We start from the raw sequence: 26437 nt of genomic DNA, 5'->3' as shown, positions 1-26437 counted from the left end.
AAAGCTGAAGTATATCGTTAAATCAAGTGCAAACATTTTGAGAATATTTTAAACATTGCTTTCTGTGAATTAGTTTCTATGAATTCAAAATGACCTAATTCTAGATTTTAATCTTCATCTGCTCTGCACAATTACTGCCTGTAAATTCTTTGTTTAAATATATTTGTGATGCATTATTTTTTTGTACTTAATGACATATTACTCAGGGGATGTCATTTGTATATGGTCCTTGTTTTTACCAATAAAAATAGTATCTTAAATGTTTGGGAAAAGTGGTGTAAGTCGTCCTTTTACATTCATTCTAACTCAGTCAATTTTAAAGTTACAGTTGGGCAGTTCTTTGTAATAATCTAGTTGTTGCTAATGAAGGTTTTCTAAATGACTTATTTGTCTAGAGGATTATGTAAAAATTTGAAATTCATAGTAAGGCTTTTTAATTTATATAATCCTGGCGAATGGCTCTTTCAAAATGTTTAATGCCTATATGTTTTCAACTAGTAAAAAATTAAAATACATTTCGATCTTTTTGAGACAGACTGTATAAAAAGTTTTTTTTTTAAATTTCATTAATAATTTTTATGTAATAATTCTATTTTTAAAAATTATTATTCTGAAACTCACAGATTTTATACTTGTTACTTTAAAATCCTTTAAAATATTATAAAATCGCTTGTTTTTCTTTTATGTTAAATAAGCAATTTTAGGAGGGTAATATCGAATTAAGTTACTTAATTATAAAATCTGTTGAACCTAGTTGTATTAACTTTTATATTTATAAGCCTATGTTTTAAAGCTTTTTATCCATAGAAAATTTAACTCTTCAAAATAAAATTTTAAAAAGTAAGTTTTTCATGTCTTTAGGAATAAATTGCTTATAATTTGGAGGTGATTTATTAATTGAATTAAGATTTTTATTGCTGTTTAATAAATTATGAAGCATTCTTGTTACTTTTATAGCTATTTGTTTTTAATTCCACAATTTTTAATTCCTCCATAGGATTCAGTATTTACCTACCAGCATCATGTTTCTTAATCTGAAAGCTCTTTGGTTATCTGAAAATCAGGTAAATTCTGTAACTTGATTAGGCATTTCAATTCAAGGTCATAATGTTTACATATGTGTAGTGACATATCCATTACATAAAAAGTATTTTATTTGAATAATCTGTTTCTATCCATTGATGTTTAAACATTTGATTTATTTTTCTTTTTTTGGTGCTTAGTTTTATTGATTATTATATTGCTATATTTAAATTATATATGAAATATGCTTATTTTGATTCTTTCTCAACGTGTTTATATATAATATGAAAATTGTTTTCTGAACTACTTAGATTCTACTCTCTTAGATTACTCTGCTGTCTGTTAAGAGACACTGAAAGACCCTTTATGTTTATTTAAAGAATAGAACTAGGTTTGAAATTTATACTTAACTCTACAGATACTATTGTGAAACGATATTTTAATTTAATGAACTTATAATTTTTAAAGTATTTTTCCTATGTGTGAAAATTAATAAAATCTTCCAGCATCAACCTCTCTTGAAATTTCAAAGAGATTATGATTGGAAGGCCCAAAGAGAAATTATCACATGTTACATGCTTCCTCAACAAGAGCAGCAAGAATATACTACTGATTATTCAGGTATTTTCTATATTTCATTTAGCTATGAAGAGTTTTTCTTCCTGAATAGATGTTTCTATATTTTAACAAATTTTTACTTGTAGCATCATGTACTGATAATCATGAAAAGACTTACTGCAATAATCCACGTGTTGACTTTGAGGTTGAAAGTGAAGATGAACTAGATAAAAATGTGAGTTTAATTAGATTGTCTATCTTTAGAAGGTCGATATTTGTACTTAAAAATGAAATCTATTTAAAGTTTTGTTATTTATTTTTTAAGGCTGAGCTTGTCCGTCATGGAACACCTTATCCAAAAGATTTAAAGTCCAAGGTTATTAAGTTGCTGCCTGCAAGAAATAAAGCTTTAAAAAACGAAGATATGGTTTGTGAAATTGTATTTCTCTGTCTGTTAATAATCTAATTTAATTACATTTCATTTTGATAGTTTATAAATCTTAAGTTCATAAGCTCTTTTTTCATTACTGCAAAATTCATTCATTTCATAATACATTTTTAGGATTAAATAATATTAGGCATCATTAATATTTTGTTCTGATTATCTATTTTTAGTGACCAGCTGATTTCCCAAGATCAGTGATTGCTAAATTTTTCAATGAATTATTTTATGTAACTTGTGCTGAATGGTGTCCTTTGCAAAGTATTTTTAAACATTAAATTTTGATATACATTGAACCTTATCTTTTTTTAGAAGCCTTTCACCTTTATGTTATTATGCTCTGAATTTCTCTAATTTTCTGTCATGCTTAAAATTTGAACATTAATTTGATATGGAAGTTAATTAACTAATACAATAAATTTTTACTGAAATTAAACATATAATTAAAAATATAAGGATAAAGAGTAGAGTAAAAACAAATTTGTGTGCATTATAACATCATATAAAAAATAATTCTTAATTTATTTTATATCTCAATGGAAATTATATTATTTTATAATTCAATGGAAATTTATCTGATTCAACAAAAATTCATTTCGCTATATTAAAAAAGTAATTTTGAAACAGTAAGAATGATAATATATTTTTATATACCTAATTAATATTGCATGACAGAGCTCCAGTTTTTAAAAATTCATACATTTTAAAAACTTTTGGCCATTGCTTTTCTGTGAAGTTAAACTTTATCAATAAGTGCAACAAAATTTTATTTAAAGTATAATTTAATCAGAAACATGGGGAAAAGGAAATGGTATATCTTCAAATTTTCATTAACAAGGAAAGAAAAATCCCTGATGAAATATTTGTAGCAACAATAAAATTGATTTGAGTGTCATGTCAGTACTGAAATATGTTGCTGTAAAATGAACTTAAAAATTTACTATAAATGGACAAAAAAAAATGTGCAGCAACAAAAGTGAAATTATTGAAAAGATAATTTTTTTTTTGACTTTAAGATGCTAAAAAAATTTTATTTTTATGCTTTAATATTTTTTACTGTTATTGTGGAAAAACCTCAAAATTTTATTTGATTTTTAATTAATTAAAGTTCTAAAAAATCACTCTTGAGATGTACATTCCCATCCTTCCAAGAGTACATCTGTGCCGTAGGAAGCTCTAGATCTGACAGTCTGTCCTATAGAGTGCACACACACACATATTCTCCTTTATTATTAGTAAAAATTATAATGTGTTAAGATTTATGTGGCAAATATTTCTCTCCTTCTAAAGGTTTTTAATCAAATTTCTAAGTTTTATTTTTTAAAATTTTTTTATATATCTTTATCAAATTTTTATAGTCAAATTTTTAGCTTCATACCATATGATATTCACCTTTTAACATCATATGATAGAGAAAATATCCATAAGAATATGAATTAATGCGGATGAAATATTTAGTGAAAATAATTAAAAGTAAATTTTGTTTTGTATAGTTAATTAGTAGTAAATTTAAACATGAAGTTTCAAACTAAGAATATTCTCTGTATCATATTTACTTATTCTTGTGGGGAGTTTGACTGAAGCACTTGATATGAGACTTTTTGAAATTTAATTTGATACTTGGTTCGTGGATAAACATATAAACAACTTTGAAAACATGCTTTCTTGTTGTATAACTTTTTACCACAAATTAAAAAGTATAACAAAGAAGATAATCGAAATTGAATCAAATAAAAAGATATGTTAAAAGAGAAAATTGATATTAAAATCTCTTTGTTTCATAATAAACTAGATAATATCGTTTTCTATTGAAATTTTCATGGCACGGAGTTTGTCTTTGTTTATTGGAAAAAATTATGGATTTCTTTGAAGACAATGAAAATGTTAAAACCCAAAAAAATTATTCTAAAAATTTTACTAAAAAATCCTGGTTATTTCATTGTTTTTACCTTATACACTTCATATTCTAAAATTAATTTTTTAGATGTAATACAGTTCTTTCTTAATTATAATTTTTTCAGTTTTCTTGATTATAATTAAATTCAGATTATTTATCAGAACTAATTACTTTGCTTGTTTCGTAACTGATTTTAAGTTTTTGGAGGATGGGCAGAGAGGAAAAACAAAACTTATTATATATGTAGTTTCTTAACAAAGAGGGAAAATTGTTTCATTTTGAGAAAGGTGACTTCCGATTTCGTTTTATCTTAATTTTTAATGTTTATTGATAGATTGTTGATATTTTAAAAATATATTGTTGTCATTGTAACTTTTTTGTTTTCATTTCATAATTCCTCAGTCTGAAAATGGTAGAAGGCAAAAGCTTGATGTTTGGAAGTCATATGAAGACAAGGCGCAACTTCAATGCGTATCTCCTGTTGTTGATTCGGGTGTATCCAGCGCAGCTTCACCTAGTATTTATTTATTCTCTTTGCTTGCATCTTATTTCTTATGATAAAATCATGTTTTTCTATTATCTTTGTTCTCTCATTCATGTATTTATAGTTCTGAAATTTTGTATTTTTGCTTTTAAGTATGTCTTTTCATTGCATTTAATAATATTAAATTATTAAAAATATTTATATGTTTGAAAATATAAACTTTTACTTAATATACTACTTTGCTATTATTGTCAATACAAATGTAAAAATTTATTATTTGCTACTATGCCAGCATTTGATTTTTGTAGTCTTAGCAGTATTTTAGTCTGTAGTTTTTAGTGCACAAATTATTTATTCATGCACATGCATGAATAAATAATTTGAAATCGCTGATATATTTGAACTGAGTATCAATATTGTTGATTTTCAATATTATGTCTAATTGAAGTCCTCTGGAAAATGTTTATCTATTACTTTTCCAATATTCATACTGATAACATATCTTTGAATAAATATGTAGCAAATATGAATTGTAGCTTTGTCATTATTTTGGAAGAATATAGTGAAGCATCCAGAATCTGTTCTTTAACAATAAACCATATTAATATAATTTGCTGTCAGTAGAGTTAAAATAAAACAATGTCAAACTTTTCTTTTGCATTCTGTATATCAATATTTCTCTTTTAGTTAATACAACTGCTGATAAAATTGAGTATGAATGTGGTATTCCTTCACAACATAATGGCATTGCTTCATTAGAATCGGTTCAAAAGTTGAAGTCTGCTGAGAGCACAGATCACAGCTTAGATGATCTGGTTTGTATTTTATGTTTAAAATTACCAATGTGTTGTCTCATTTTATTTCATGTTCTCATATTCCATCTGGAAATACTTCAGTGAATAAATCTTAATAATGCCTTAGTCTTTGATTAATTAAATATTTAAATATATTCTTTCTAGTTTGTGAGATTTTAAAAGCTGATGATAGTTACTAACTAAATGCTAACAATTATAAAAGTTTGAAAGCTGTTGTTGATAATAGCTATTCATATTCGCTGTGTTTTTGTAAAATATAAATTAACTAAATATAACGTGAAAATATCTGCTTCATAATAAATTGAACTAACACTTTGCATTTTTTTATTTAGAATTGTATGTAGTTGCTATCTTTTTTTTTTTTAAATTTATTTTAATATTCTTTTATTCTACTTTAGGATGAAAATTCTAGTGACAATTGTCTTTTTGATGGCAAAATAAGTGCTTCTTTTGAATCTGAGGGTCCAACAGAGTTCCAGGCTCAGACGTGTAAGTTTTTAAGATTGTTAAATTATGATTTCTTACATATCTGATGTAATTAATATTTCTTAAATTTCGTAGACAAATATAATGATTTAAAATGGATGTTGTTTTTATAGATGCTACATAAATATTCTTTTCATGATTAAAAGTTAAATTTTATCCTTTAAACTGTAGATGGAATTAAAAGTAATCCAGAGTTTTAATTCTTATGTGTTTCAAACTCATATGTAAAAGGCAGTTTTAATTTCGATTTCACAAAAAAATTTTGATATTTTTGGTTGGATTTCATAAATGAAATTTACTTGTTTTGAAAATCATGCATAGTGTTTGTGTGTGTTTACTATAAGTCTTGGATTTTCCCCCATTGTTGGAAAAATTGAAAATGCATCTATATATTTGCTTGAATTTGTTACTTTAAATATGAACTTTTTTTTTTTATTTGACTTTATTTGCAAATAAATTATATCTGTTCAAAATTATTGGTTATTTGCTTAAAATAATTAACCTTTGCTAGAAAGATTAGAATTTGAAAACATTTGCAAGAATAATATTATTTTGAGTCTGTCCGTGTAAAAATAGTTTTATTTTAATAAGAATCTTATATCTTTCGTATTTGGACAAATTCTGTTTTGAAATTACGAAAAACTACAAATTTGTTTAAAAATAATGATTTGAGTTTGAACACAGTCTGCACAAATGTCTGTACTAGTACATAAATATTTCACACCATTTAAAGAAAATGTCATTTATTGTCCAATTGATTGGATGCTGACTCTTTTGTGCCAATTGCAAAATGTTTAATAAAACAGTGTTCTTGTTTAATAAAAATCTATGTGTTATCATTAAAAGTTTTTAGCAACATAAAACTGATTTAAGTAGAAATTTTAGTTTTTAATTAAAAATCAACGTTTCTGTAGCTGTGTATAAAAATGGGTAATATTTGTCTTATTAAAACCTGGAAGAACAAAGTTTAATTAATATGATTTTAAACTATTATATTTTAGTGGTTCAACCATTTGCATATGACATTTTTAATATTTATGTGCAACGAGAACCAAGTGGCCTGGGGTTAAGCATTGCTGGTGGAAAAGAATCCACTCCATATAAGGGGGATGATGAGGTAATACTTTTATGATGCTTTCCAATATTCTGTGTCTAACTAGTATTTGAATTAATAGTCTTTTCTTTTTTAATTCTAGTATTCTTTTCCTTTGTCAGCTTTTTAATTGTTAAATTGCCATTATTCTATTAATTTTAACCTACACTGTCTTAGAAATAAATTTTGGCATGTGATATTGCCTCTGGGTTTGAATCTTTTATTATTATTATTATTATTTTCTCCCTCTACCAATTTTTTTCTTTGTTTGCAAAAGTCTCGTGACCTCTTTTATAAAAACTGGATCATTTTGTATCATTACAAACTTTGTTATTTTACAACTGATTTAATATTTCAGGGCATATTCGTATCTAAAGTAACAGAAGGTGGTCCATCAGATAAAGGTGGTTTAAGAATCGAGGATAAGATTTTGAAGGTAAATCACATTGCTTTGTTTTAATATACCATATTTTCGTAACTTTTAAAAAGATTTATTAGAAGAGAACGTCATTTTGAGTTTCCTAAGTAAAGTAAGCATTCATATTGATTTCTTTAGGTGAATGACATTCCTATGCTGGATATTGACCATCACAGTGCTGTCCAAATACTGAGAAATGCAGGCAATACGATCAAGTTTACTGTGCTGAGAGAAAGACCAAATATTTCAAAACAGGTTGTTTATTGTTAAAAGTGTAATCAATGAAAATTATTATTATTTAATTAATTAATTAATTTTATTTATTTATTTGATATCTGATCAAAGTAATTTTTATCTTTAATGGGCAACTGTATTATAGCTATTCATTGTATTTCTTTTGCCTTCCAACAAAAATTCATTGCCGTGATATTATAAAAATTTTAAATAATGAAAAAGGTATTTAAAAAAATGAAAACATTTGAATATTTTAGCAATATATTTACGCAAGTACTTTTATTATGCAAATTTTTCTTCTGTTGTTATAATAATTTGGTTGAAATGGACTATTTTGCAACATTCTAAATATAAATTTCAGTATTCATCATATATTGTAGATTATGTTAACTTAACTGCATTTGAAACTGTTAATTTCAGTGCTTGCATGTTACCTTCTCTACTAGGCCATTTTGTTTTATATACTTTTGTATATTGATAATTTTACTGTAAACAAACAATTCTTTTTTAAACTGAGGTGTGCTATTTAGCTGGGTTTGTGTATTTAATCCAAGGAAAGATGTTTTTTTTCTCACACACACACACACATGTAACAACGCACATGGACGATCATCACACACATATATAAGGAAACACATAATATATACATTTAAAAGTAGAAATTGCAGCTAACAAAGAGTGAACAAATAATTCTTTTTGCCGTTTACAAAAGAGCGAGCGGTGCCTGCTTGCACCAGTTTCACACCAACTCTCTGGTTCAATTGTTTACAATAAAAAAGCTTAAGTGTGCTTCCCTCACATTCCAAACATACATATGGTTTAGAGCATACTGCGCCATCTATGTTCATTAATAAAATACAAAAATTACAAATAATGAAATCACATAAACATGCTGTAATATATGGTTTACATTTTTTCAATGATAAGCTAGGAGAGCTAATAAAAAAAATGTTATTTCATGAAGACCAAAATCAAGCAGGGTTTATTTTTGCATGATAATTTATGTTTAAATACAGTTATGTTGATGCAGTTATCAGAAAGGTGTTTTGATCTTTTGCAAGTCTTGTCTTTCTCTTCTCTTTGCCAATTGCAAATATTCTCTTTTTTAATTTAAATGGAGATGTGACGGAAAAGGAATATTTTCATGCTTAAAATTGAAATTTCATAAAAATAGCATCATTTGAAACCACTTTGAAGAGTAATTCTTGGAAAGCTTACGATGAAATCTGAAATTTGCTTCTTCTCAGTTTTTCCTTTTTACACATTTTAACATCATAAATTTCAGAAAACCGTATATTTCCTTTAATGTTTAATGTGCGTGTGTGTGTGTTTTACTATGTAATTTCAAACGCTCACTTTCTATTTATTTAGAAGCCAGACTCAGTATCAAGTCCTGTTCCTCAATTAATTGCTCAAGGGCAACAAGTATCAGTTTTGCCTAAGCCAGAAAATGCTATAAGAAATCCAGAGTCAACTTCAAATGCAGAATTAAGATCCTTCAATCCAGCTGGAGCCACCAACTGTAATTCAAGAATTAGCTATAGGCCTCTAAATGATACATTACAAGTTAAAAGAAACGAATTTCAACCTCAATCTTCTCAACAAACTGCTGTTACTTTACCAAATATCTTTCATCATCAAAACAAATTGTCTACTTTTGAACCTGATATGACATCAACTCCAATGAGTCTGTCTCGTGCATCATGTAAAAATAGCCCAGATGTTGTTCAATCATCAGCATTAAATTCTCTGGTTCAATCTGCCTCATATGATTCCAAAGATAGATATGAAGGGCCTATAGTAAAAGTAACAATTCAGAATCCAAGACCTTATGTACCTTTATCACCTGATTTGCCTCCACCAACTAAAGCTCCTGGAAGTACCTCTGAAGTTCTTACAAGATCTTCATATAGTGAAACAACTCTGACCAGATTTACAAATAATTCTCAATTATCTAATGGGCCTATTTGTGAGGTTTGTTTGGAATTTTATTTTATAATTGCATTATATATATATATATATAATATTCCTTTCTTTTCTTCTTAAGATCTTAAATGATTTGAAATGTGAACAAGTGTCCAAATATTCTTAGCATGCTAGTATTTTAATCTATTAAAGAGCTGTTTATTTCATGACCAGATTTGCACATTTCTACACCCATATGGAAAAAGACATATAATTATGCACTCCCTCCTCTATTTTACTTCAATGTTGGAAACAAGGATATTGCCTGAATTTTCATATAGGCATGATAGTTTTGATAATGGCTAGAATTACTGATGTGCTCTTCAAATTTTGTAAACTTTTCTTTTATGAGAAATAATCTTGTATTTGATTTGAGATCACCAAATTTACTAAAGGCAATCACTGCATTAACCTTTTACCCAATGGTGACTGTGCAAATATTATTAAAGTTGAATAATGCTTTATAGCAGAAATAATTTTATTTACATTAGTTACAAATAAACATTTATTTTTTAAAGACAGTGACATTTTAAATTTAAAGCAAATATTTTGGTACAAATTCTAACAGATCTTTGTAAAAGCTTGTTATAGTATATAAATCTGGGCACAGTTCTTATACCTAAAATATATGTGTATAATATAATCAAATTGGTTTTAATGTGTGTGAAGATGTCTACCACTTATCAGAAACTGAAAGAATTTTTGTAATATTTTAAAAACTAACTTTTATCATCAGATACTTTAATTTTTTCTCTCTTATCCTTTATTATATTTTTAATGAAAATATGTAGATTTAGTTTGCATTTTTTGATTTGTTAAGTATAAATGTTATCATTTTACATAATATTTTAATTTCTTAATTTGTGCAGATAACTGTTGATAATTTGCTCACTTTATTCTGTTGATTGAAAATCCACTGATTTTTATTGAATAAAATTTAAAGTGAAATAAATTAAAAAATTTCTTTAAGTACTTCATTTTTGTACAAGAAAGTAGTTGTATATAAATGAAATGCAGGATGGAAATACATCTCAGTATCTGTTCCTGTATACAAAATTGTAAGCATTGGTGCCATGTGCTATATAAGCAAATGATTTTTGTGGTGAGAAATTATATTTTCATGTTGTTCTTTTAGTGAATATATGTTTATTATTTTTCTAGGAAGTAACAGTTGCTAGATTGAATGGTTCTTTAGGTTTAAGCATTATGGGAGGCTGTGATCAAACTTGTTTCCCTTTTGGAAATGGCAGACCAGGAATTTATGTTTCAAGGGTGAGAAGATCTTGTTTTATATTCTGTTAGTTTATTTAATGCATTCTTATTTTTGTCTAAAAACTTTTCATATATATCTTACAAAGTATCTGTTCTTAACTTATTTTTTGTTTAATTTTTCATCCAAGCTAGTAATTACTTTTTTTTTGTGCTCAGTTATCCATAAAAAATTGATTTCTATTGATTGATTGATTGAACATTAAATACATGTTAGTAGACTATGAAAAATGGATGTAATTTAAATAGATATTTATTTTGTAAAAATTAACAGAAAAAGTTAATTTTTCAGGAAGTTAATATGAATTTTTTTAGTATATATAGTCATGCAGATTAACTTTTTTAAAAGTAAAATTATTTTAACTGACAATGCTTATTAATCTTTTTCTGGCAACATATCCAAATCCGTTATCACCCAGTCATTTGGAATTCAATATCCCTGTACTTTGTTGTTAAGTTGCAATGTTATACCTTCTTAACCTAAACTCATTAAAGTCAACTATTGGAAGCCAGTTTAGAACTTTTCTGTTTATTCACAATTACAAATAAAAATTATATCATATTGCATATAATTGAAATAAAATTAACTGTAAAACATTTGATAATATTGTATTAGTCAAAATTTTGATATGATAAATATTTCCATTGCATATCTTGTTGTAAAATTTATATGTATATAATCTCATTACGGTAATATCATTTTGCCATGCACTCAGCTTATTCTAAAATCGAGTGCACAAGCGACTAAACTTTTAAATATTTTGACTCACTTTTTAGAAACTGAATCTATGGCAACTATCTTCATCCTCAATGTATTGAATTTTTTCAGAGATGTCCAGTGCACATTCTTTCAAAAAAAAAAAAAAATTGTAGGCCAAAAAAATAACTTTTTTTTAAAGGGGAAAAAAATAGAAATATTTTTTTGTAAAATTTTTAATAATAATGTCTTAACTTGATGAGGATTTTAAGACTACATCATGTTTTTGCAAATTGTGGGAAAATGCATATACGTTCTTGACACGCAGTTTGGAAACTTTAAATCTAGTATTTTCTATTCAGCCTGGAACTCTTTTAACTTTTTGCAATGAGCACATATACTATTTAAGTAATTAGAAAAATAAGCATTTTTTGCTGAACTGATTTGATTTTATCCAGTTTTATTGCATAAGGTTCACCTCATATCAGCATTTATATTATTGATTCCTCATTTTAATGATCTTTTAAGTTTATTGATTTTTGTTATTAAATAATTGTCAATTAAGACTGTTGAACAATCATATTTGTTGGAAGAATTTTTACAGTTAAATAATCATTCTTATTTAAGGAATTTTTTCGTTTAAACTATAATTATTTATTCATTGCTGTTGTTCATAATAACAAATTGTTAAAATTTTAACAAATTAAACCAACTTTTGATACTTCTCTTGTGATTGTTACATTTACCAACTCCAGCTTAATCTTTATTTCGACATGTTACTATATTTTGATGAACAACATTATTTTGCTTTCTGACATGCATACCATACTCTTTTGTTTGACACTGAGTGCTGGCAGTTGCTGTACCTGTTTTTCTGGTTTCAGTTCACTATAACTTAAAGAATAAATTGATATTTTTCTTGGTTATCTTCAAGGATTTATGTGTTGGAATTCTGGAATTCATATCTAGCAAACCATATTTTAATAATGCATCTTTTTATTCATATGTAATAGCAATATTTTTTATAGTAAGTTCCCAGTTAAATTCATTTATCTATAAGATCAAAATTTGCTATCAGAACACTAAACAGTTTAAAGTCATTGCAACAATTTGATTATCTGTACCATCCTTTGCTCTTTCTATGTCATTCCAAATCTTCTTACTCTAAAGTTGTTTCTAATATTGGTGTAGCTCTCATTCTTAGATTTCGTTTCCTTCTAAAAAGGATTTTATACAAACTTTCTTACATTTTTTGTGTTTGAAGGAGATTTTATGACATTCCCCAAATCTGTGCCTTATTACCCTGTCTTGGATTCTATTTATCCAAGGTTGTAACATGTTTATAATATTGTAGTTGCAGTACTGTCCTGTGATTGTGTCTATCACACTCTTTAATATCCTACTTTGCAATCTGTCCATAAATCTGAACATTCCTTGATCATGTTAGCTGCAGTTTCATAGAAATTTAAACTAGATTGGTACACTTCACAATTTCTAATCACAAACTATAAAAATACCAACTACAATTCCAATGAACTTCAGCCACTTTCTTTGTTTCCAAAAGTTAAAAAAGCAGTTATGTATTGAGCCCTTGGTAGTTTGTTAAAAATTTATATTCTCCATAGGAAGTTGATTGGAAATCAACCACATGAATTTGATTTGAATTAATATTTATGACCATACAAAAATGCTGAATGTTGTTTCTTATTATATGATTGGCATTCTATGTTTAGTGTGCAATTCTATCATAATTTTCATTTTAGCAACTTGTTAACAGAATTTTTAAATGCTCTTTTCCTTACCTAAATAATTGATAACTAAATCAAATTGTAAAGAAAGGAATTAATACCAAAGCGATATCTTTTTATCTTATTAATATACTGGTTTAAGAGGAGGCTTTTTTTTTTAGTGAACCTGAATAAAAATGGGCTATTTTAACAGAAAATTGCACATTTCTTAATTAGTCTAAAGGTATTGCAATAAGTAAATACTTTTAAAAGTATCAGGTTCATTAGAAAATGCAAAACACTTCTTATTTTGGTTAGCCTTAGACCTTATACACACATCCAAATGTGAATTGAATGTATTCATTATATTAGTTGTTTTATTAATTTTTCATTATTGATTTTTTTTTATTGTTATTGTTGAATTGGTCCTGTGATGATAAATATAGACACTGCCTCTTATTACTTGCTTATAACTATGTTTCAGGGGTTTTTTATATAAAATTTTTTAATAGGAATATTGTGTGTAATTGCTTTATTAATTATAGGTTGCACGCAATGGTACTGCAGCAAAAACTAGGAAAATCAGAGTTGGTGATCGTATTCTCAAAGTTAGTATTTTTTTTATATAAATATATAGGTCCATTAATGTGTAAGTTGTAGTGGATTCAACTTGAATTTTAATCAAATGTGTTAATAATTATGCTTGCTTTGTATTTAAAATAACACAAATCAGTTTTCCATAATCTTGCAACATGTGTTGTTTTTAAGATTAAGGAAATTCTTTCTTGTTTACAAATAGAATGAAAAGTAATTAGAATTATTTGTATAACCAGATGAAGATATAGTATTAACTCTTACACATTAAAAGAACAGTTAAAAGTATGAGTAACTGGGAAACGTTTTGTTGTTGCTGTTGTTTATTAATAATTATACTGGTATTTGCATGTTTAAAGATTTTTATATGCTAAATTTTCAAAGTAAGAAATATGAAGGCTGTATACTTTCGATATTTTTTTCAGGTGAATAATATTGATTTAAGTAATTCTATGCATTCTGAAGCAGTTACTGCTTTATGTGCTGCAGGAGATGAAGTAAAATTAACTATTCAACATGATCCACTTCCTGATGGATGGCAGGTAAGAATAATTACATGTTACTAGAAGTATAGTTTTATCAGTCATAATATTATAAGTAAAATATATGACAATATTGAGGCAGCTGAATTTGAAAAAAGAGCATGCACAAAATTATTTGATTATTTCTATCCTAACAGTAAGTACCTATGACTGTTGTGATTTCTTTTAACAAGGTATTATTAACAAACACTTGAAGAAATTCATATCTTTTTAATTAATTCTTTTACTACTTCATTATCTCTCCTAAAAGCATGATTATTATCCACTTTATTTTCTGAAAACTTGTTTTAATAGTCAAATTTTGTAAATAAATCGAAATTCAAATTGAATAGAATAATGAATCTGTGAACTTAAAAATGCTTCTGAGACTGTTTTTTTTAAATGTTATTTTCATTAATCAAATTTTGAATGCAGCATTCCATAGTTAATTAGGGAAAACATTTTGTTTCCTTTTAGGAATTCACTTTGACTCTATCTGAAAATGAGCCATTGGGTATTGTGATTGGAGGAGGTATTGATGGAACACATGCCAATCCTTTTGACTACTATGATGAAGGAATTTTTATTACAAAAGTAATACTTATATATTGCAATCTGAACTGTCATATTATTTCTGGATATTAAAATTATCAAATTTTTCCATTTTGTGATAAATGATACAACTTTACCATTGCTTTCCATGTTTTCCATGAAATAAATCAGTAAATTTCTGGGCACCTTTGTACCCTATAAACATAAAATTAAATAATGATTAGTTAACTCAATATTTAGCTTTGCCTTACTTCACCGATTGGTAGTTGTTGTTGTTTTTTTTTTTTTTCAAATATTTTATTAAAAAATTTGTGTAATATAAAACTTAATTTTATTTCAATAAGTTTGGCAAACTTATGTTTTAATGAATCCTTTTTAAATTTAGATTTTGCCCAACTCAGCTGCTGATAAAGATGGAAGACTGAAAGTGGGAATGAGAGTTATTGAGGTAAAATCTTTTGTAAATTTGTTTTGGGTATACTAGTAAACTGAAATGAATTTTGCTGCATAATGTATTATTACTATTTTAGGTTTGTAATATATCATTTCTTGGTGTGTGCTTAGAAGAGGCTAACCGTGCCATCAGTTCTTGTCGCGACTCTGTGTACATCATAGTGTGTAATGGATTCAACAGTAATTTGCCAACAAACACTTCATATAGCTGTCTTCCTGAGTCGAATTCTGCTACAATTGATTCTGTACCATGCATTGATAGTGACGATGATTGCATTGATGTTTTCCGTCCAGTGAGTACTTAATGATGACCTATTCAAATTCTAGATTTTTTTATGTATTAGTAAGAGTACTATTATTTTATTTCCATATTCTGGAAAATTTATTCTATAGCATGATAGGTATCATTTGGAAAGATAAGATATATATGAGTAACTTAATATGTTATAGATCCATAGTGGATGGGTTTAATAAGTAGAGTTTATTGATTTATTTAAAATTTTAATTTTATCATCCATTTTAATTTATAATTTTCTGTTAATATTAGAATAATACAAATGATTATTGTGTTTTCTGAAAAACCTAAAAGATATGTTAATCTGAAAAGAACTAAGATGTACATCTACTTTTCTGCACTAAACAATTTAAAAATAGTTGAAGACCATATTGTATTAATAGTTATAAACTATTCATGTTGTACATATGTGGCTGCTTCATTCCAGTTTTTCTATTTTAATATTTAGATATAAAATATGTGTGGAACATCTGATGTATAAATCTAGTTATATTTATGGACAAATTTATATTTTGCTTTTGGCTACCAGATTTTGAAATAGTCTTTAAATTTTCAGCTAGCTAAATTATGAATGTCAAAATTATTGACATTCTACTTTGAATGTAAAATGAAATCTTGTTTTTAGTCAGGTTAAATGATTTCTAATAAAGATTTTACTTTTATTGGTTTCCTTTTTTATTCATGAAAAGTTAATGCTATGTTCTTTCCTGGTCCTTTTTTCATATTTCTTAGTGAGATATTTCAGATCTAATCTCATTCTTACTCTTAACTTTCACCATTGATTATATAGAGAAAGAAGAATGCAATGCTTATGCAAATTGACTAATATATGTGAGATTTATTAATTAAATGTCACTATAGGGTTTCTCTGTGAACATTTTGGACAAGCAATGCATTTTACTTCTAATAATCTCTCGCTTCATCATCACTCTCATTTATTTGTATTTTTCATTTGAGTTGTTAGCTTTGCTGTACTATTTCTCTCAATTTTGTCAAAAGTTGGATATTTTAGCACTCAATAATGCAGCGAATGAAGTCTGTATTGTTACTGCATTTTGGTCCATGTAAACAAAGTGGCCTTTCAGATCATTTTAACATAAACTCTTGTTATTTCATTCATTCAATTATTATAAAATAATATGTGTAATACAGTCTGCATGTTGTTGACTAGAACATTTTGGCACAATTAAGTGCTTGTATTAAGAAAATCCCATTTTAAACTAAATAAATACTTTTCTTTCACCATTTTAACAAAAAAAACCCACATTTAATAATAAGACCTCTGTTTATTGTACAAAATGTAAAAGTTGCACTGTATATAATAAATAACTGCTCAGTCTACATCTGAGCAGAGTTTATCTACATTGTGCCCATATTTCTGACATCCACATGCAATGACTTGTTTATCCTTTAGTGTTTTCTGCTTGCCTTCCCCCTTCTGAAAAAATTGCATTACTGGACGAGCAGGATTGGTTAGTGAATATTATAGAAAAAATCATTGCATTAACTTTAATCGAAGAAAAGAGCCTATAATGGTTTTTTAAAAAAAAATTCTTTCATGAAGTTGTATTGAACAATTTTTTCCCTCACACAGCTACATTAATTATGATTCCTTACATATAAATTATTTTGTTACACCTCTGTACACTCCCAAAGCATTTACATACGTAAACAGAAATTTAAAAATTTTGCATTTTTTTCTCCCATGTTATAAGAATTCATAAGACTGAAAAGCTTTAAATTCTTTCTTCTTTTCTTCTAAATATTACATGGAAAAAATATTTCTTGGTTATTCTTTTTTCTGAGATGTGAATTACAGATCTCTTTGATTTTCTAACATTTTTAGGATTGTTATGAAGAAATCAGTTACATAGCCAAAAGAAAAGTTTAATTTTTATTATGCTTTGGAGAATAGTTTTTTATTTCTTTGAACGATGATGATTTATTTGTGATTAGTTTTTGTGTTGAATGCCAAATTTTACATTTGTTTATTTCTTCTTTAAAATTTGTGAGCTCAGTGATTAAAGGGTGCTTTATTCTTTATAAAGATACTTCCAAAATTTATTAATACTGTTTATTTATTTATTGTAAAATGCATTGTTATTCTTCTTTTTTTTATATTGAAATGTTTGCTTAATTATTTCTTTTTAGTCAAATCAGGATGTTGTGGCTCATGAAAAGTCTGTAGATGAAAAAGTTTTAGATGTTGTTCGTGCTGCAGAGATGTTAGTTACTCCCTCACCTCGTGTATTTCTTCATCCACCATCATCTTTAAAGAAAAAAAAGACAACTACAATTGTTTTATCAAAGCATACAGTGCATCCGTCGCCAGTGGAAGAGGTGGATGTTTTAATTTTTGGTGTTAATTTTTTTATATATTATATTTCTAATCAATTATATGTACAATTTCATGAAATTTAAAATATTCCCAGTGTTCATGAAAATCTTATAAGGCATTGTTTGGTTTTTAATGTCATAATTTGAGTTTGCAAGGAAATGTTTCAAGGTTTTTGAAGGTCCATGTTTTGTTTACTCTAAAACAGGACATAAAGATGAAAGGCAAGACACAATGAATAAGATAACAAAATTTTAATATGTAAATGCTCTGTAATGGAATTAATGAAGTTATTGTTGATTATTTAAAAAAATGAATCCTAAAGGAAGAAAATATGTAAATGTATAGAAAGAAAAGTTTGCTAGAAAGTACATTACCAATTATTCTGTAACAAAAAAGAAATTATTTCTTTATTTTGTTGTTGAGAGTTCTTTATAACTTGAATGCCGTTTATGAGGTATAATTTTTAAAGCAAACTTGTTTTATTTTTAATTAATTTCTAATAAATACTTTGCAGCAGAATTAATAGATTTTACTGCTTCAATCCATAATTTTGATATTTCCTTTCATGACATATTGTTTATAATATAATACATTATGTAAATTCTTTCTTTCTTTCTTTTTTTTTTCTTTTTTGAATTTATTTATTGCTATTGTTCTCATTGAATGACTTCCACAATGTGTTTGCTTTGCTGGTCTTCACTGATCATGGTACCTAGATTCCATAGTCATCCCTTATGCGAAAGTTTATGTATATGTAACGGATGTGGTTTCTTAAAATTTTCCAATCACTTAGCTTCTAAATTGCATTAAGCTCTGGTTTCTCATGCTTCTCTAATTCTAATTCTAATTTCTGTAACTGCCAAGCATGAAGTTACAGTATTAAATGAAAATCTCATGCCTAAAATAAATATTTGTTCTGCTATATTTCAATAAAATCCTCTTCTAGAAATTATTTAAGCTCTAAATGCCTCCTTTTTTTATGTCTCATTTTCATATATCTGTTTTGCAATGGTGAGAGTGAAATTTGAGTTCTTGTCCATGGAATAAACAAAGAACTTTTAAAAGCTGTTAAAAAATTAGCCCTTTTCTTAATCATGAAGGACTGAAACTACAATTTAAAAAGAATTCTTTTGTATGTTTGGCTAAAATTATATTATGTTTTGTGATTTGATATAAGGATGCCTTTTCTTTATATATATAATATGTACAGGGTGTCTCAAAAACCTTGACCATGGCTTTTATCCCTTAAATATTGATCATAGACATATACTGTAAATTACAAAGTTGTGTTAAAAAAGGTGTAAAATGTTATGAAATCGATTAAAATTTTCAGGGCATTAAACTTCAAAAAATACAACATTTCAATTTTTATATGGGTCTCATACAAAAAAAAAAAATTCCCAGTGAGTGAAATGGGCCTCATAGGAAATAAGAAATGCATGGTGGAATTCAAACCAGTCCACAAGCTTTTGAACATCATTACCATTCAGTATTCTTGCATTCCATGCATCATTGTACTTTTAAGAATTAGTAAATGAAAAATCAAGATGGCTTCTGCTTGTGAAACTATAGCATTAGGTATGATGAAGATCTACTTTGTTAGCGTACTGTCAAAATTACTGCATCAATGGCTAAGACTGCCAGTCCTGTTTAGTGATTGCATTAATGCTTTTTTTAATTATCAGGTGATCCAGATTATATTCAGATATTTGTATAATTATCTGTTTGTAAACCAGCCATTCACAGACAACCACTCATACTCTTTTAATATAATGTTACTTTAAAGTATTCTGCAGATAAAGTTGCATCAACTTTTCATTAAAAAAATCTCGAATGAAACAATACCTATAAATAGCTGATGTGTAAGCTACCTATACTTTAAATGTGCTGTTTCATCAGAGTTGTGATATGAAAATATTGGATCTGCAATTTGGCGCTATATCCATTGCACAAAGTTCTTTCATGTTTGCTTCCAAATCTGGATGCTATTTTGAAGGGTAGAGCTGCTTTCTTCATGAATGCTAGCTTCAAGTGTGTGTACTACGTATGCTATTTCTTCCTTAGTCGCCTCCATTCTTGCTAGGATTATATATGAAAGAGCCAAATTAGAGAGAATATGGGCTCTTATGGAAACTGAAAAAGTGTTTCCTGATAACATTTTTTTCATTTGAAATAAAAGTAGGTGCAGCAATAGTGCATCTTGCAAGGCTACCTTTCATGATTATTCAATAAATCCTTGTAAGGATATGAGAAAATATATTTTTTCCCATTGTAATTGTTTACTTAGATCAAGATCAGCAGATTTGGAAGCAACTAGACATGGTGGATCAAATGTATTGCAACCAACACCTTGATTTTACTTTATTATTGTATTTAATTTAAATTATACTTTACTTTTTTTAAAGATATTTTCTCATATTCAGTAAAATTTTCATATTTAGTGGGTGGAGGAGAATTTCTTATAATTAAATATATATATATATATATATATATATATATATATATATATATATATATATATATATATATATATCCTTACCTTGTGAATTCTTGAAATGCAATCATAATATAAATTGGATGCAAAGTTTCAAATGCCACAATACCATGCTTTTTTGTTCTTGTTGTTTTCCCTTGTCCTGAGAAAAAAAAATACAACAAAATTGATAAGCTTGCCTATTGGTTACATTTAGTAAAATATAGGTCACATTTTGAAGATATATGAAAGCTTATATGAGATGATCCTCATAATTTTGAACTGTTTACAGTTTACAAGGACATCAGCTTAGCTGGCAAGACTCCTCCAAATTTCCAGCTATAGGCATTTTGCTACTGGTGCACCAACATTTTATATACACGTGTATAAAAGTAAATGTATTTGCATAAGACTATTTCAAAAGTTGGAAAATCATCTAATACCACAGCACCAAATATGTGATGTTTATTTTCATTTTATGTAGAATTGTGTGCTCTACAAATTTTAATTTTATTGTTATTAAGATTGAATGTGTTGTTTTCAAAATGATGGGAGAAAATATCATTTATTTTTTTCCCCCAACTAGCAATAAAATTTTTGCCAGATGAGGAAAACTTACTGTAACTGAAATGTTTAAAGCAATTAAACATTTACCATAAATTATTTCTAAATTCAACTCCTTGGTAACTGGTCTATAGATTGCTTGTCAAGTTTCTCATTGGTTTTGATATCCCTTATTTTTTAAATTTCAGAATCAGCATTCGAAACCATCCTATCTTCCGTGTGAAGTTTGAGCTTTTTCAGTACTCATTGTAAGTAATAATTTAATATGTACTTGTAATACATTAAAATTTATTTATTGAGTGAAGAGATATAACTGTTATAATTTTTTGATTTTAAGGAATGTACAGTCATTAACAATAGGATAAAATTTTAAAATTGGAATGAAAGATTTAAAACAGTTTTTTGTAAACTGACAGATATTACAGAAAACATGATATTTCTTGTGAATAAATGTTCAGTTATGTTTGGATTACTATTTGGATTGTAAAATATTTTGTAGAAAAATGAGTTTTTTTTAGTTTCAGATGTTTCTGTGTTCTATAAGGAGTATTTTAAATATTATGTCTTACATTTTTTTAATAAAAGTTTCAAATACATTTTAAGGAGGACAAAATTAAATTACATATTAGCTTAAATGCATTTACCAAAATATTGTTACAATTTTGTAATATCATTTTCTTGCTCTGTAAGCCTTACTGTAAAAAAGGGAGGTTTACCGATAAGCTCAATATATATTAAGCTAATGACCTCCAATCTTAGTGACCAAATGGAAGGTTTTAAAAATGCAAGAATTGTGACCCTATTTCTCTTAGGATCCGAGATCTGAAAATTCTGTATAAACCTGAGGCACTGAAATAAGTTAATCTAACCCTGGAGTTTTGTTCATAATACTAGCTAGTAAGTTGTAGACTTGATACTAGTTAGCAGTTATAGACTTTGGATACTATTGATAGGGCTGTTACTATTATGTATTCAGCAATTTGCCATTTGTCTGTGGTATAAATAATGTTAATTTTATTCTAACCACAGAAGTATGATGAAACTAATCTGTAAATAGAATACTGGTCAAGTAAATTATACGAAATTTGAAAAATTATCAAAAAATTAATTTAGGCTTTAATATATGAATTGGAATTATACTATCAAAAAAAATATAAAAAACATTTTTTTTTTTTTTTTGTCAGTAGAATTTGTAATGAAGCATTACTCTTTACATTTATCATGTGATTATATTACTGTAAAAGCATTTTAACAATTTTTTTTGTAAGTATATGACTAACAGTTTTTATTGTAATACTGAAGTAATGGCAAATTTATGTATTTATTTATTTGAGTTTCTAAATATTCTTGGTTTTGTATTCAATTTCAATAATTTATGAATAATTAATATAAGCTGATACTATGAAAATTATTTATTTATTTTAAGTGACAGCTTGATATTTTCAACAAAATCTATGTTCCTATTTTTTTAGGACATTACTGTGTAAAAACCTGAGAAGCATTCATCATTTCAGACACTTCTGACTGGATTCAAATGAATACACAAGTTACTCTTTAATCAGTATCTATATAACATTCCAGCCTTTGTACATTTTAAAAAATTTCTTTATTTTTTAATGAATGTGATTTTTCAAAACTGTATAAAAGCAATAGTAAAAAAAAAAAAATCATTTGTTGTTTAGTGCAATCATTTTATCATTTCAAAACTGTATATACAAAAAGCTACCATTCTTGTTCATTGCTTTTATATATTTTATCATATTTGCAATTCAAGATTGTGCTTAATTGTTATTTTTCATTATTATTTTATACATTCTGGTTTTGTCTGTTTATTTTTATTCTCTTTTACATATACATAAAGTTGTAACATTTGATGATACTATAAAATTTTAAAATGCATGAAATGCTTTAAGTACACAAAAATTCTTTTGTTTATTGCTTGTGCAATTATTTTATATTATTTTTGTTACTGCTATCATACTTTTAAATAATCAATTTTCCTTATATAAGCTTCTGTATCTTAAAATGAATTTATAAATAACAAAATTCTAATATCTGGAAATGATACTGATTAAGATTTTTAATATATATTATTAATATTTTATTTTTATTCTTTGAATTTTTGCAAGGAACTGTGCACTTTTCTCACTTTATATATGAAGTATATAGAGACCGAGAAAAGGAGGTAATATTTAAATCAGAAGTGCAAATCGTATTGTACTTATAATTCATTCACTTAGATGTTTTTACAATCAATTCACTTTATAAAATTTTTATTTCCATGTATAGAATATACTGTTGGTAAATATGTATTAATTATTGTAGTTTATCAAAGATTTATTGGAAGAGAATGGTCATTGGATTTGAAAATCATTGATATACAATATACAAAATTATCTAACATCTGATCAGATATTCTCTAATAAATATATTTTGATATTAGCGCACAAAGACTATATGCTCAAATTTTCATTATTAGAAGAAAGAGGAAATATTTTATTGCATATAAAAAAGATTATTCTATAATGTATCTTTTTGTATATGATCTATATTTTCTTTTTTGAAAATTCTTGTAACTCATTGAACTCCGTCCTTTAGCCCCCCTCCCTCCCCCATTTTATTAAGAATTAAAAATAAAATTAATTTATGTTGTATTTTTTAAAATTAAAAAAAAAACGCCCTAGTTTCCCCATCTTTTTACCGTTTTCAACCTACTAGAAAAATCGCAGCTTTAATTTGTATATTTAATTTTACCATGTTTTAAAATAATTAGTGCTTCACATTGTTCAAAATTACTTAATAATTAATCTGTCTGATTTACATTCCTAAATGTGAACAAATTTGAGTAAAAAAAATGGGAAAGTTTTGTGTTTGTTTTTAAAGCTATTTATTTTGTAAAACAAATTAACTTATTGCTTTTATCCAGTCAGGCTAGTTGCGTAGAAACTTTAGGTAATATTGATCATATATCCAGTTACAGCATTAAGTTTTTTAAAAAGGAATTCTTCAAGCACCTAAAATATGCTATATATATGCTTAATTTTATAAATGTTTTAAAAATAAAATATGACATGTAATTATATGCAAGTGACAAATGGCAGGTTAAGGTGAAACATTTGATTTATCTATAATTTTCTCTTATCTATTTATTTTTCCCCCCTCGCCTATCCTGTACTTAATATGTATTTATTAGTGTTTTATTCTATTGGTAATATATTTTTCTTTAATTTTGGGAAATGGATTTGAAGTTCTATAAAGTTTTTGGTAATTTTAAGGTAAATAAAGGGAATATATTCCATATACGTTCTTGCAGTGATATATTTATTCTCTCATATATAATCTGGGAAATCACATTATTAAAACTATAAAATCAATGATTCTTCTAGCAGATTCAACTTTTTGAGGCAGCTTGAGAAACTTGAGTTGAAAGTTGTATGATGTGAATTATTTAGTCATCTTTTTATGTGTGATAACAAATTAAATGTTTTACTATTATACTATTTCATTATATAGCTATGTGTTATAATGAAATGTAAGAGCAGAGCTTCAATAAAAATAAACGATCAAGTTCTTGATTATTTTTCGCCCTTAATAAGTGTGTGATGGATTTAATAATATATATTATTAATTTTACAAAGTTATTTTTCAAACTCTTTCCGTAACGTGTTACTAACATAAATATGTAGTATGTAATTATGAAAGTTTAAATAGAATGACTTTTTTTTATAAAATTAGTTTTAGTGGTATTAAATAGTAACTAAAGCCATAGAGGTATATGTACTTTCCATTTTATCTAGTATTGTTTCAAGAATTGATTTACCATTGCTTTCCTTTGATATATGTATATGGTTGTATTTATATTTGAATATCTGTTAATATATGAGAAATCGATTTATTCGCATATAGTTTTCAGATTTCTATATTTAACTATTCATTTCTGTGTGAATATCAGTGATGTGATACAAATACACATTTTTAAAGGTAATAGAAGATGTCAATCCTTCTATTCTAGTTTCCTAAGTATGGTGTTAGGTATTTGCTACTAATTATTTTATATTAATTCTTGTAATTTAAATAAATGCTTAAAGATTATAATTTGTCATGAACATCTGTTTTATTATGAAACAGTTCATGTACTTAATTTTGTTTAAAAGAGGAACTTTGTTTTTTATTGATGAAAGTTACTGAATTCTGTTAAAGTAATGATATTTTCTTACAGTTTTAACCTAATAAATGTTTTAAAGCATATTGCATATATTTAAAAGGGACTAGTATACAGTAGATATTATTAATTGTGAAATCTTAATGGGTTTTTTATTCTGTTTAGAATATCTCTTAGTTTAGTGTTTCCTGTTTAATTTAGCAAATTATATATAGTGTAATATATATGGAGTGTTCGGATCCAATAAATAGTTGATTGCATGTTTCTTAAGAGATATATCTATTATAAAACATAATCTTAATTGTAGCTTAACTGTTAATATATACGTTCAGTGTTGAAATTACATTTATTCATTAAAATATGTTTCTTAGTTGCAACTCATATTTTCACATCATAATTCTGTTGTGTGATAAAAAAAAAAAATAGTATGCATATGTATTTGAAAAGCTTTTAACAATTGTATCAACATTAAATGGCCACGAAAAAAATGGCTTATAACTTTTTAATGTATTTGGATGTACTTTAAATTGTTTTTATATAATGTATTGGAACCTAAGACAGTTCATAATTTGGTGTTATTTTATAGATAGCGACACCTGTTTCTTTTTAGTATAGATAAAAATTAGATTTTTAGTGATGAATTTTAAGTGAAATATACATAATTTTATTTTACTGAAAATTAAATCGTAGCTAAGAAAAAATTATTTATTTTCTTTCTGTTAAATTGTTATTAAATGAATAGATTTATGTATGTTGTTGTTGTTGTTTTTATAAAATTTGGACCTTTTAAGAACTTGGAGACATTCTATTTTGATTAATGGACATATCTATAATGGATGACTGCATTTTATTTCTTTGTGAAAGTTTAATTAAAAAGTTTTGAATTATTATGTATCAGCATTTTATTGAAATATTAAGGTATTCATTTTAAATTAATCTTTTTCCCTCAATGATGACTTTGTAGTTGTTTTTGATTTAACTATATGTTATTGTATTTATATTGTTTTGTTTGTGGCATTAAATCTATCCTGTAAATTCCATTAAAATGTTACATTTTTGAGTACATAAGTGTAATTCGTAAATGAATAAAATTCTTACATATATTTGTTTATCTGAGTTGTGCATTTCAAGCATAAAAAATTTAATCAGTTTACAAAAAAGTAATGAAGTTGCAATTATCTGTACTGAGCTAAAAATGACTAAGTCAAAAGAAAAAAAAGTATGTTTTATTCTTGCTATTTTAAAATGTCATCTTTGTTATAGGAAAAATTGCACATGTCTGTATATATGATCTGTTTATATATTATGTTAAAAAAAAAATCTGTAACAAATGGCATTTTAAAACAATAAGAAAATACTCATTTTTTCTAATGTCTT

The 26437-nt window shown here is 26.2% G+C and overlaps 1 protein-coding gene across 1 annotated transcript in view; it reads left to right on the top strand.

Moving 5' to 3' along the window:
• LOC129958342 (protein lap4-like) overlaps nt 1-26106 on the top strand; it is a 40063-nt gene extending 13957 nt beyond the window's left edge. The window contains exons 9-28 of the mRNA XM_056070762.1: nt 998-1064; nt 1530-1644; nt 1728-1816; nt 1907-2008; nt 4323-4437; nt 5092-5219; nt 5618-5708; nt 6707-6822; nt 7157-7234; nt 7355-7471; nt 8822-9424; nt 10577-10687; nt 13654-13716; nt 14128-14244; nt 14701-14817; nt 15161-15223; nt 15306-15521; nt 17675-17863; nt 21087-21146; nt 22371-26106. Of these exons, the coding sequence (XP_055926737.1) occupies nt 998-1064; nt 1530-1644; nt 1728-1816; nt 1907-2008; nt 4323-4437; nt 5092-5219; nt 5618-5708; nt 6707-6822; nt 7157-7234; nt 7355-7471; nt 8822-9424; nt 10577-10687; nt 13654-13716; nt 14128-14244; nt 14701-14817; nt 15161-15223; nt 15306-15521; nt 17675-17863; nt 21087-21128 (2539 nt within the window). The 3' untranslated portion in view covers nt 21129-21146; nt 22371-26106. The remainder of the gene's footprint in view (nt 1-997; nt 1065-1529; nt 1645-1727; nt 1817-1906; nt 2009-4322; nt 4438-5091; nt 5220-5617; nt 5709-6706; nt 6823-7156; nt 7235-7354; nt 7472-8821; nt 9425-10576; nt 10688-13653; nt 13717-14127; nt 14245-14700; nt 14818-15160; nt 15224-15305; nt 15522-17674; nt 17864-21086; nt 21147-22370) is intronic.
• Nucleotides 26107-26437: the final 331 nt, after the last annotated feature.

The sequence above is a fragment of the Argiope bruennichi genome, chromosome X1 (genome assembly GCF_947563725.1).
Source record: "Argiope bruennichi chromosome X1, qqArgBrue1.1, whole genome shotgun sequence".
Classification (NCBI taxonomy): Eukaryota; Metazoa; Arthropoda; class Arachnida; order Araneae; family Araneidae; genus Argiope; species Argiope bruennichi.
This window is presented reverse-complemented; position numbering and strand designations above follow the sequence as displayed.